This window comes from Strongylocentrotus purpuratus, unplaced genomic scaffold (genome assembly GCF_000002235.5).
Source record: "Strongylocentrotus purpuratus isolate Spur 01 unplaced genomic scaffold, Spur_5.0 spur5_scaffold_6, whole genome shotgun sequence".
NCBI classification, from domain to species: domain Eukaryota; kingdom Metazoa; phylum Echinodermata; class Echinoidea; order Camarodonta; family Strongylocentrotidae; genus Strongylocentrotus; species Strongylocentrotus purpuratus.
In genome coordinates, this window is record NW_022145612.1 from 44,355,527 (window position 1) to 44,369,285 (window position 13,759).

Genomic DNA, 13,759 nt, shown 5'->3' on the forward strand with positions numbered 1-13,759 from the left:
TATGTTTATGCTGTTTCATATGTATTTATTTGTAATATAATACAGAATTTGAATGTTTTATATTGTACACCTTTTTTTCTTAAGAAGGAATTAAATTGAAGAAAAATATTGAACTGAACTAAGACCAAGCAGGTTGTGAGCTCTGTGTCAAAGTTAACATCTGTCTCTCAACAAAATTAAGATATAAGTAATAAGATCAAGTGCATCTCTCCTTTATTTACTGTATACATTTGTTTTTAAAATTATTAAAAAAGATTAACTTGAACCAAAATTTGAACCTCACCAACTGGTACATATGGATCGGCAAGGGCTTTCCTTTTCAGCTTGTCAGTCGCCGACTCGGTATCATATTCTATTACAGGCCTGGACATTTTGAAACGATGATCGATGGAAAGACAAAGTCCTTAAATTGGTTCAATATATTTCCAAACTTGTCGGATTCTTGCAAGATGTTGAGGACAGGATATTCCTGAAAAATTTGGAAAGGAGGAAAAATATATGCATAAAATAAAGTAATAATTTTTTAACATTTTTATAAAAGTTGATGTTGATGTCAGTAATTTCAATACAATTTATAATCAAGGGTCTAGATGAACCAAAATAAAATTTGATTATGAAATTACATTTTACCTAAAAATGAAACTGAAAGTCATAAAGTAAAAAAAAAATTATTCATGAAAAGATATAGATCTAGACCCTAGATTTATATTTATATTTATCACTTTTCATTAGAAACTCATCACTTACATTAGATCAACTTCATGGTGACTGATTAGCATGCCAAATTGTCATCCAGGACTTAAGGGGTTACTGACAGAAAAGCCTTTAAAAGTTATATCTCACAAATTATATTACTTCACTCAAACTTGCATCACCAACTCGACCTTGGTAACACACATTATAGGTACACGAGATTGCACGTACGCACAATGACGCAACAAAAGCCTCATTCATGATCATGCATGACTCTGCACCGGGAGCGAGAGCTACGTCTCGAATGCATTTTTGTGTTCTACAAAGTTAATTTACAACAGGGGTTTATACTTTTAACATTTCGAATCATAATCGAGTAAGACAATGGTGTTTTAAATAAAGGTAATACTCACGAGCAAGACCGGCACGGCTAAAGAAACAAGATAAATTCAGCTTCGGCGAGATTGATGTAGGCTGCTAGCTACTGATACTTGCTGCTGCTGCTGCTGCTGCTTCTGCACTGCTGCTAAATGTTAACTGATTTAAGACGCAGATGGCGCAGTACCTTTTTCTTTTCTGAGTATAAAACAGATATCGACCCCTAAAAACTCAGTCAAAGTTTTGATGACGACTCGTTCCACTTAAAAGCATGCATAACACTTATTAATCAACCCACTCATTATATCGATCATAGGTCCAAAGATATATGGGACCATTGGCGTATCAAGAAGGGGGAGGAGGGGGGGGGGGGGAAGGGTATTTTAGGTGTTTGGTAAACAGGGGGTGTTTTAGGTGTTCTTAGCATTTTAAAGACTCCCTTTATCTGAGTTTAATCTATGCCCCCCCGGCCCCCCGGCCCCCCGGCCCCCCACCCCATTGAGCAAACAAAATTAGTTGTCCCCATGCAGAACCCCCGCTTATTCACCGGCTGGCTAATTCGCCGCTTCATATTTTCGCAGGAATTGGGGAGAGAAAAACAAATCAGTGCTCGTGACCCCTCCCCCCCCCCTCCCATTTTATTTGCTGCTCTAAATGTTTTCTCACAAATTGAGGAAAAAACACCTCGGATACTCCCTTATATGGGACTATGTGGATCATTCACTGCTGCACTAATAAAACATACTTGGTGATTAAATTGAGAAATTACCGGGAGAAATCAATTATGTCACTAATTTATGTTTAACTCAGTAATTCCCTTTTTTATTTTAATGACATAATTTGAATGGGCGGCACCTGATCAAATCCGAAGATCCATTAGGATATAGGCCTTCAAAAATAATCTACCGGTACCTTATAATAAAGTTTGATATAGAAATAAATAGGCAAATAGGTAAATAAGACAAATGATAAGTGGGTAACTTTAGGACATGAATGCGATGATCAGCTTAAAAAATAATTTGGATAAGTTAGGGAGGGGGGTGCAGGACTAAAGAAAAACAGATTTACAAAAGAAATTAAGAAAGAATGAAACATTTGAAAAAATAAAATAAAACACTCTGAAAAAAAAACTTTAAAAAATTGAACTTCACAATGTAGTTTTTATAAGAGCTTCAAGGGCATGGGAGGGCTCCACGGGAATTTGCACTGACCAAAATATGCTTGTTGTTGTGCAACAACATTGATGATAAATCATAAAGAAAGGCCTATAGCCAAAGCCTTGTGATAATCATTAATATAAACGGTCTGCACATTCAAGCAGTATCATCAACTTACACCAACAAAACAAAAGGGGTGGGGGAAACCCACCTAGTCATGTTAAACCAATGCTCTTACTGCTTAATTGCATGGGATATCATAATCTTGACGCCCATTTATGGCTTTGAAACTTCTGATGCACATGTAGATCAGCCTGAGCAGTTGTGACGGCTACATCGACCTGTGGTACATAACAATTATGATAGCATTCAAAGAGAAATTCAGTCTTCGATCAATGTAGCTCATGTCCAATAAACCTATTTTAATGATACATTTTAACATAATTACCATTTATTATATAGGGCTATTTTTTATATGCGAAATGTTATATGTATATAGGGCTAGCTAGGCTATATCATTTCTTTCACGGTTAGTTCTTAAATACTAGTAGTCGTCTCTCACTCCTTTTGAAGTGGTATTTGAGATCGAGAGAGGGAAAAGGAGGAAAGGGAATTTAAAGGAAATTGAGAGTGTGAGGTAGGGATATATAAAAAAAGACTGGAGAGAAATAGAGAGAAAAACAGAGAAAAAGAGAGAAAGAGAGAGAGAGAGAGAGAGACAGAGAGAGAGAGGGAGAGAGAGACAGAGAGACAGAGAGAGAGAGAGAGAGAGAGAGAGAGAGAGAGAGAGACAGAGAGAGAGGGGGGTTGAGGGGGCGGGGCGGGACGAGACGCAGCTACACGACATTTGCTCCTGCGACAATTGCTCCGGGCTTTATTTCGTCTAAGATGTAGGGTTAGGGTTAGGGTTTCAATAGGGTTTTATGTTAGGTTTAGGGTTAGGTTTAGGGTAGGGTATAGTGTTGAATCCAGGGTTGAAGTTAGCCATTCGATTAGTGTATGAAATTTACAGCGGAGCAATTGTCGCCGGAGCAAATGTCATGGAATCAAATAGTCTTCGTGCATGCCGAGTTTATATTGGCCGAGTCAAATATATAGTGAATTTCCTGTGGGCAAAAATTTGTACCGGATCCCGTGATCTATTTTTGCAGAGCCTGAGAATTGAAGTCTGCACATTTAGCTTAAAATGACGGGAGAATCTATATCTGGTTGGGAGTTCGATAAATTTGACGACGGTTCTTTGAGTGAGTATTTCATTCCTTTTATATTTGTGGCATACAGGCAAAAATATCGTCTCTGTGCTCAGTGTGCTATGTTGAAAACGAGCCGATTTCACGGGCCGTAGACGCCCGTGCTGTAAGTGTAAGCATAGCGCATAGGCATAGAGAGATCTAAAATGTTATTGTGTATGGATGCGGAGGCTCGGATGTTGAGGCTGAATTAAAGGGGGTGGTTCCCCGGGGGCCCGTTTCTCGAAACCAGCGACAAGATAGTCAAACCTTATCCGCCAACTACAGTACAGAGATGTCTTACTAGCTAGACATCTTGTGAAATTGATTCCATTGCCTATTGTCGAGTAACTCCCAGCCCCAGGAAGCTCCGGAGCTTTAGATGGTGCATCAGCCCAGGTGCATCAGGTGCATAGGAAAGCAATTTAAACAGCGGATTGGGCGACATTATCTCAAAATATGCAAAGGGAGTTTTCCAATTTTGACTTACTAGGTTGCTCCGACTCCTCTGGGCATCTCGCAGACCACTTGAAATTATAATTTGAAGAAGTCTTTGATGGGAAAAAGGGGGTGATTCTTCGTCCTACCCTGACGATTCATTTATGCATTGTTGATTCATTATGGTGAAGACTTATTCAAATTATAATTTCAAGTGGCCTGCGAGATGCCCAGAGGAGTCAAGCAACCTAGTATTAATAAGTCAAAATTTGAATTACTCCCTTTGCATATTTTGACATAATGTCGCCCAATCCGCTGTTTAAATCGCTTTCCTGTGCACTCACTGAAAGGCGTCGGCGTCGGAGCTTCCTGGAGTTAATTGTCGAGGATGGACTTCCCCCTTAATCCTAATGCTAACCTTAGGCTTGACCCGAAGTCAAGACTAAACTCCATAATGTAATCCAAACCCTAACCCAAATCACGTTTGTATGATGGGGAGCCTAGCTATGCCTGCGCACCTAACATTTCACTTAAAATGGACAAGACACTCTATTGTATTACATTTACGCTTGATCTGATTTAATTCCTTATATTCTATTCTGTTGCTGAATTTAGCAAATTTTCAGGGTACGTCTGATCATACTCAACTAATGATGCTATATTGAAGATAAACTTCAACCATCATTGTTGATGAATCCATTTGATATAGTCCAGTCCAGTCCAGAGTCAGAGACTTGCAATCCTCCCTCCGTTACTATTATTTCCCAAATAATTTGTTAATGTTGAGTCCTCAATGCTTTTCACGCGAGGTTTATCCTTAGTGGGGGGGGGGGGGGGGGGGGGGTTCAGCCACCAATGTGAAATATATGTGTCCATCCTTTGTAATGAGTTCATTTGTTTGACTGCAGAAAAAATAGGAGAAACAGAATGGTGAAAGTTTGAAATAAATAGGACCAGGCAGTAAGACAAAAATTAAGAGTGTTTGAAATGTGAGATAACCAATAATCTATGCAAATCTCAAATTGGTAATTTGGTCAGTGAATGGTGATTCATATGTATGCATGGACAACTCTCTCATTGTTGTGTATAAAAACATCATTTAATACTAGTTTTTCTCCTTCAGGTACGTGTAAGCATTTTCTCCCTTGGGGCACTACTCAAAATATATTATGGACAACATATTATTACAAGTCGACTGAAAAGAATTTTTTTGTGTGTTTGAACAAATGGTAAAGTTGTCCTGCAGTATGTCACAGTGATATTACCAGTTAAAAATTTGAAATTTGAAATTAAAAACAATGTCAACTACATTTGTACATGCACAATGAAAAAATTACTTTAACTAACAGTGTCTTAGATCAACTGTGTATGAGATTATGAGTGAAGAAAAATTTGTACTACATGATGGAATAAAGAAAGATTGAGTAAAAGACTCTTGCATCAGAATGAGACAAATTAAAAAAAGGAATAATTTCATACTACTTTGTCACAAGCAAAATATATCAACATACATGTATATGCATCAGCAGTACTGTAAAATTTACACTGAAATGTTGATTTTTTTTGTTTATAGGAAAGAATATAAAAACCTCCATTATCTTATATTGTGCAATCACTCGCTCATGTGGTTTTTTCTCTGTAGATCTGTAGTAAAAAGAAGAACAATTTCAAAAAAGTTTAAAGTTGAGTTTCTGGATTTACACTGGTCAAACTGGTTTACAGTAAAACTCAAATTAGACAGACTTTTACAAATTTAAGATTGGATGGAATTTGTCTGGTAGAATACAGGCTTATGAGATCAACAAGATGCTGGAAGTATTACTAATCTTTTTGTGTAATGTCAGGGTTTAAAAATTTTGAACATACTTCAAGATCAGTTCTTGTTTAAAGGAAGGAATGTAAATTATATGTATATTTGTGAATGATAGATATATTTTATGTACATGTGTGATCAAGAATTGAATATTTGAAATTATGTTTAAAAAAATAAAGTTTAACAATTCAAATGTCTAAAAAAGGGAATGCTTGCAATTTTTTTCAAATATGGCAGGAGACGGAGTAATTTAGTTAAAAAGTTAGGATAAAAAATGACCTTTAATTTAGGGCAGTATATTTCAATCAAAATCAATTTTTTGAGTGACGCTAATAAAACAATGACAAAAAGGTATTATCAAGGCTGTTTGATTTCAAAGGAGATGACTTACTATATTATACATTAGTTCTTATTCTAATACCATAGCTTCATCAAGAGAAATTGATACCAGCATGCATTGTATTATTGGGTCTGAATAGTGTAGGGCTTCCTGTACATTTTCATCAGTTGTGGATTTTTTTGTTCTGTTTTTTACATTTCTCAATGGAAGTAGTATTGTATGAACATTTGCCATTTCCAAACATGGATGATCTTGGTACATTTACCTAATTATGTAAAATGAATTATCTAGCAAATATTACAAGTTCAATCAAGGATTTTATTTTAGTATAAATGTAGTTTTTGTCATGGATGATTTGTGCTTGTTCTTTTGAAGATTCATTTTGTTAATGCAATATGATGTGGTGGTAATCTGCACCTACTTTTAAAACTGGATGTGGTGATTTGAGTCAAGCCTCATGTAAAAGAAAATGCCGTAAATATGTTTGTTGGTGACTCAGTGCAACTTCACTTTGACCACTAGGCTATACATAGTGATTAGTCTTATTGAGATATTGAGTTCGTCATCCAAGGATGTGAGCACACATGTATCATTCAAACTACGGTACATTGATATTAAACGAAGCAGGGAGCATACATGTACAAGACACCATAAGGTTGTTCCCTGTGCACGTCCCTACGCCCTAATTGTAGCTTCCTGTGACAAAACGCTCTGCTCCGGTTGATGTTAACACAGAAACTATCAGACAAGACAGGTCTGTCAGAGTGCAGAGATATGTGGGACCTTTGTGTTGAACTGCAGTGTACTTGTATTCTAACTAATCCAAGGGTGAAAGAGTTAAAGGGAAAGTCAACCCTGATATTAAGTTAAGTTGGCTGTAATAGGAGCAGAAAAATTAGAGAAATAGATCAGTGAAATTTTGAGCAAAAATAATTGAAATTAAGAAATTTATGAATTTTTAAAAGTGCAATCAATCAATCACGAATTGGCAACTCTTCAACTTATCTTTCTCTGTACTAAAAAGCTTTAATTCTTCTTTTTTTTTTGCTTTTGTCAATTATACATTCACCCTAAATATAATTTGCAAGTTTTTCTACACCACCTGTATGAAACTAATGCCATACAGTGTATATGACTAAGGAAATGTACAGAGCAAATTTGGGGAGGAGCTCGCAAGATACATGTACATGTATGTCACAACTTTAAAAATTCATAACTTTAATTGGATATTACGGTAGTTAAACTTTCTCTTATTTGTTTCTCATATTTTTCTGCTTTTATTAAAACCAACTTGATATTAGGGTGAACTTCCCATATATTGATTGTCTGAATGACAGTAAATATAAAGTAACACAAGTGATCTCTTATTTTCAAGTCTGCGATTACAAAAAATGTACATGTAATTGTTAGATGTTAGGTGTAAGATTTTAAAAAAAGGTATAATAATGATATATCTGTAAAGTGCTTAGAGACATCGGTGATGTATTAAACGCTATGTAAAAGCGGAATATTATTATTTTAAATTAAACAAATTAGAATTGATTCATATTCTGAAATTGAAGTAGTTATGGACCAATCCTGAAGAAACAAACAGAATACTTTTTGTCCATTATATACAAGTACCTACTTGTGTATGTTTTTATGTCTTTCGTATGCATTAGTAGTGTTCTATGCCACTGAATTACCATTGGGTAAAACTCTTTGTACAGACATCATTGTTCACTTTAGCAGTGATATGAATGACGATACTACAAAGAAATCACACCTCTTTGAGGGTGAATGAAGTCAGGATAGAATATATTTTCAAGTTCAATTGAAAATTTGACAGTATTTACCTGTGTAGATATTTCCTTTTGGGCATTGTGGCGTGCACATGTATGTAATCCAGCTAACAATATAAGATACAAAATTGATTCAGCCGAGGACGCAGGTTCGAAACTGACTCACGTCTTTCGGATGGTGACGTTTAAAGGTCAGTCCCCAGACGTAAATAGTCATATCTGATTGATACACATCTGTAAAGACTCAATACACACTTTGAGTGACAACATCATGATAAAGAAATTTTTGAAATTTATATTTTGAACAGAAATTGTTGGTGAGGTGCAGCTCAGGAAGTATGGCAAGTTTCTTGAAGAGTATGCCACCCAGTTGAAAGGAATTGAAGATGCCTTAGACGAATCCGTAGGGGATGTGTGGGACTTTACACTAGATCCTATCTCACTACAAGTAAGTACATGCAATACACTGTATTTCTTGGTAAAACTGCAGTTTGTTTAGTTTCATTATGTTTTAATAAGTTTCAATTACTTTTCAAAGAGCATTGTGACCTTAAACTGGTCTTAAACTGTATCATATTCCCTACTAATATCAGTTAAAATTATATTTGTTGTGTTAAAATGGTCAAGAATTTAACGCTATTGACAATTATTGTGATTCTTTAAATCTTAGAGATATATTGCAGGTGACTCAAGGCATGTTCGCTGATTAACAAACAGTCTTGGCTCAAGACACTTCATTTTTATGGTTTTTAGAAAAATGAATTTAGGTCAGATATTTTGAATAGACTAGAAGGGTTTTAACTGTTTAACTTGATCTAGTGCTGAGCCTTTTAATTGTAAGAGGATATGATCAATGAGAGTGCTGACAAGGACAAAATTCTATCATGCAATATCCAAACAGTCCTATAACTTGTGTGTATATGTTTGATCTTTAATACAGTACTTGCCGTGTGAACAGACTTCATTGCTGGACCTCATCAAGACTGACAACAAGGTATATGTAAGAAACACATTTCCATTCTATTCCTTGCATGTCCAGTAGACGACAAGTGCATGGAATGGAATGGAGGACCGCGCCCTAAGGACTGCGCCCTGGCATTTTTGGGGTAAAAGCATGAACAAATCAACATTTTCCTGGACAATGATTAAAAAATAATAAGAAACACATTCTCTTTCTATTCCTTGCATGTCAAATAGACAAATAATGCATGGAATGGAATGGAGGACTGCCCCTCGACTGCGCCTTAATGCCAAGCAATCAAACAAGTTGCGTTAGCACTGTTTAGGTATTGAAATAGCATGAACAAACCAACACTTCCTGGACAATGATTATAAAAACGATGATCATGAGATAGTTTATGTGGAGCTGATAAATGTTGCGTTGGCGCCGTTTGGTTAACAGTGCATGAATGAACCAACAATTTCATGGATAATGATTAAAAAAACGATAACAAAAACGATGAGATAGTTTATGTAAGAAACACATTTCCATTCTATTCCTTGCATGTCCAGTAGACAACAAGTGCAAGGAATGGATTGGAGGACTGTGCCTCAATGCCGACTAATTGACACGTTACGTTGGCACTGTTTGGGTATTAAAAGAGCATGAATGAAGCAACGATTTCCTGGACATTCATTAAAAAAACGATAAGATAGTTTATGCAAGAAACACAAGTTCTTTCTATTCCTTGCATGTCAAGTATACAACAAGTGCATGGAATGGAATGGAGGACTGTGCCTCGATGCGGACTAAACGATACGTTGCGTTATTAAAAGAGCATGAATGAAGCAACGATTTCCTGGACAATGATGAAAAAAGATTAGATAGTTGATGAAGGAGTACTATACTTAAGTTGCTCATTATTGAACAGCGTGTATCTGGTATGGCAACCAGGTTGATGGTTTGATACAATAGTCAATGGAAAATACATATACCAACTTTCACCAAATATAAATTGAGTCAACACACATGTCTATGTTAAAGAAAAAGAATGTATGACCATTTGAATAAATGGCCAGTATTGTTTCACCAAAAAAAAAAAAAAAAAAAAGTGGAAGATGAGATTGGACATTTGATGCTGCAATCATTTTGTTTTTTATTGTTTGAACTGCTAGATTTATGTGCTTCTTGAAAATAAGTGAACTTGATATTTAACTGCTTGACTCAACCCATGAATCATGAATCCCCTAGTTCCATTGCCCTCCAAAATCAGACAATATTTGAAGCATGCATCTAATCTATGGAGATTGGACGTTTGATCCTGCAATCTTTTTTGTTGTTATTTTTTGAATTTCTAAAATGTTATCAGATTTGCTGCTTGAAAATAAGTGAACTTGTTATTCAACTGTTTGACTCAACCCATTGCCATCCAGAATCAGACAATATTTGAAGCATACATCCAATCTATTGACCCTCCAGTGGCATGCATACACGTAGATAAAAATGAAGTACACATCGCTGGTCATATAAAAGAGGGTTTCATGCTTCTTTTTGTAATGATGTAGAATATTTACATGCATCTATTTTTCCATGTGATTTTTTTTGTTAAGTTTGCTATATTCTTGGTGAACTTTGTTTCTTGAATCCTTGTGTCTATGTACAGATCTTCAACAAAGTCATCACTGTATTTGCATCTCTTTGTTGTGAGGTTGAGCAGCTGAAATATGAGGTAGGTTTACAGGAGAGATGTCTGTCTCATCATGCAAATAGACTTCTGTTCATTTTGATAGGGGTTATCAAGGTTCAGGGGCCCTCAACAACTTCAGTTGGTTTCAGGACCCTGTTTCATAAAACTTGTTATCAATAACCAATTTTAAATTTCTATGACAAATTTGCTCTCAGCCGGCAATCAAATGCCACGCTTTCAGTAGATTACAGCAGTTATTGTTACTGTTATTGATAACAAGTTTTTGTGAATTATAGTGAAATGCGATGAAGTTGAACCTAAATAATCCCCATACAGTGCAACACTTTGTTTCGTTGGTTAGAATGAAAGATTTTCTCTAAATCATTGACAAATTTTATAAGCAAAATCTACTTTTGGTAAGCCTTTTAGTATTGTGTTCATAATGATTATTAGATATTTTGTTATTAGTATATAAAATGACAAAAAAAAAAAAAAAAACATTTTGACAATATTTGTTTAAATTTAAATTTTTGTTTGTATTATCAGTATTTTTTTCATTAGCATACACTAAAAAAATAGAAAGAGCTAGTTATCTTAAAGTCCTTAAATATCATGTCTAAGTTCAATTCCATATATGTAAGGATGGTTTGCATTACCAATGGAACAAAGCAACTTCATTGAAGGAGAATAATACATGTATTCTGTAGTACCTAGCTCGATCATCTTGTCTTTATTGTAAGGGCATTTTAAGCATAATTTACAAATACTTTTTTACCCATTTTTTCAAGGCTCAACATAAATTCTACCCTGCACTTATCTTCTATGGAGAAGGAGGTGAGTGTCAATCAATTTGTTTTAGTTTGTTCAAAAATAATAGTTTATGACTGATGATCTTTGTACAGTATGAGATATATATGTGAATCTTTACCCAAATCATTTACAGTGCACCTGTTAACTTTTTTCAAATAAATGTTATGGTAGTGTAAAACCATCAATAAAAATATTTTAGTACATAAAAACAGAAAAGATTGATTTATGAATCAGTGTCCTTGAACACTTGCATTTATATTCTGCATATTCAGACACATTGGAGTGTCATAGTTACAGCCCTTTGCATGGAAATTGTCTGTATTATTATTATTAAAAAACACCAGAGATACTTCATAATGTGTGTTTTTAAATACCTTTAACTCAACATTTTCATTAAAAAAAAAAAAAAAAGAAGAATTTTCTGTCACAGAAGTGAAGTTACAAATGTATGTAAGAAAAGGGAATCTTTGAAAACTGTTCATGCTACTTTTCATTGGTGGAGTGTTTAAGGTTGTTTCATGGAAATAGCTGGAAATGTCGCTGAATTAAGTAACTGGTCAATTGAACATGTCCTAAAACTTTATGTCAGTGAGGTGCTAATTAGCAAGGAGATGAAAGACAATTGCCAATCATGAGAGGGCTTGGAAAAGGTACTGAAATCTCGAGATAACCCCAGTTGATATATGACACATGTTAGTCGTGGTCATAGGGGATTGCAAATCTTGACTCATGTATGTACCCCGTTTGGCACCATGTCAGGTGTGGGGAAGGGGGGGGGGGTCATGAGGTCATACTGAGATATATACATGTATAAGGGGTCAATTTGTGTAGATTTTAGAATGTTGATTGAGACACTATGAGATTTAATCCCTAATGGCTCTATATTTTTACCATATATGTTTGGAATGGATTGTAAAATGAATAGTGTGTCATCTGCCCTGCAAATTTACCCACTGTAAAATCAACCTGCCTTGTTGTATACCGATTTCAAACTGCTAAACTACCGGAGTACCGGTAAACTTTGCTACATGAGTGAAAATAATTGTCCTCATTTATATTCAAATGAGAAACATGTGTAAGTATTAAAACAATGTCGCAGAAAAAGGCTGTTATCAAATTCAGGTGATCAAATTAAACTTGTCTCACTCTCATACTCATTCGAACTATTTCAAAATATCAATGCATCTTTTATATATATTGCTAGTAAGTTCCTACATTTTCAAGTATTATTCAGATGGTATGAATGTTGTAGGTCCAGATGAGTCTATACATTTTTTTTTAAAATTGCTGAGCTGTTTTTTAATTTGTAAATGCAATCCTACATTACCTGTGAAAAAATGGAATAAGATATATATAAGAGAGATTTCCTTATATGCACACTCTATTCATTTGGATTGTTTATGAACAGAACCCGAGACAGGTTTGGAAGAAGGAGAGGCACAGGTTCAGATGGGACGTCTCATGCCCTTCTTGCAGGTGAGATTACTGCTACTTCCACCCTCGCTCCTAATTACCCTTTCCTTATGGCAGGGAGGGGGAGGGAGGGGGAGGGAGGGGTGGGGGGGGGGGGGCTAGTCACATTAATGATGTTACCTCTGACATGGTCATTATGAAAGGATGTGTAAGGATTAAGATTGCTCATGTTTACCAATTGTTATGTAAATAAAAAGGTGTACCCTTGTAGATAACTTTTATGGACGTTTTTCTAAGTGCACATGTATGTAATATGTATACATTGTAGATAATGGTGGTAGAATTATCTTTCCCTATATGTTCTTTGATGGATTACTTAGAAGAAAAAAAATGAAAAAAAATCCATGATTTGCAGGCAATGCATAAGAGTTATCTAGTTATCAAATCATTCATTGCAACTGTGGTTTGGCATTTCATACAAATGAAAAATAAAATCACTATTCTAAACTTACATGTCAGAAGAGTGAAATGTACATTTTAGACAGATGGTCATGATTTCATGCATGTGAAACTCATGTGCCGTCATACATTCATGTGTATAGATATGTTTACTGTCGACCTTCATCGTTAGGCTTATCCAGGCCCAGAATACCAGTAATACATGCCTTGTACATTGAAGTTCATGTATACAGATAAACAATCAGGGTTACATACGTGTCGGCGTTGAGTGACAGCATGTATATCATAAAGGAAGCTGTGTGTCACTGCGTTGACATTTGAAAACGTGGCCTCATGGCTGCAAGACAAAATTAAGTCTACTCCCAAGGACATGGAGGTGTATGGAGTAAGCGATATAACCCACCCACGCATATAACATATAACGAAGAGCTCATGTGTTTATAACCATGTAGGTCATGTCTTCATGTGGAAATGCTTTAATCCCAGTGTGCCACTAAGTTTTTTTAGCAGCTGTCATAAAATGAACTTTAAAATGTTAAATTTTGATTTATAGTGCTTCTTGCATTGTTAAAGTGGTCATGGAATATGTTCCATGGGAACGATTTCACAGTGTGGGTATTG

General features: G+C 35.5%; 1 protein-coding gene across 1 annotated transcript in view; it reads left to right on the forward strand.

The window, feature by feature from the left end:
* The first annotated feature begins 3,362 nt into the window (after positions 1–3,362).
* LOC587921 (WASH complex subunit 4) overlaps positions 3,363–13,759 on the forward strand; it is a 36,402-nt gene continuing 26,005 nt past the window's right edge. Inside the window, 6 exon segments of the mRNA XM_031000239.1 lie at positions 3,363–3,472; positions 8,138–8,277; positions 8,770–8,823; positions 10,433–10,498; positions 11,245–11,290; positions 12,675–12,742. Of these exon segments, the coding sequence (XP_030856099.1) occupies positions 3,415–3,472; positions 8,138–8,277; positions 8,770–8,823; positions 10,433–10,498; positions 11,245–11,290; positions 12,675–12,742 (432 nt within the window). The 5' untranslated portion in view covers positions 3,363–3,414.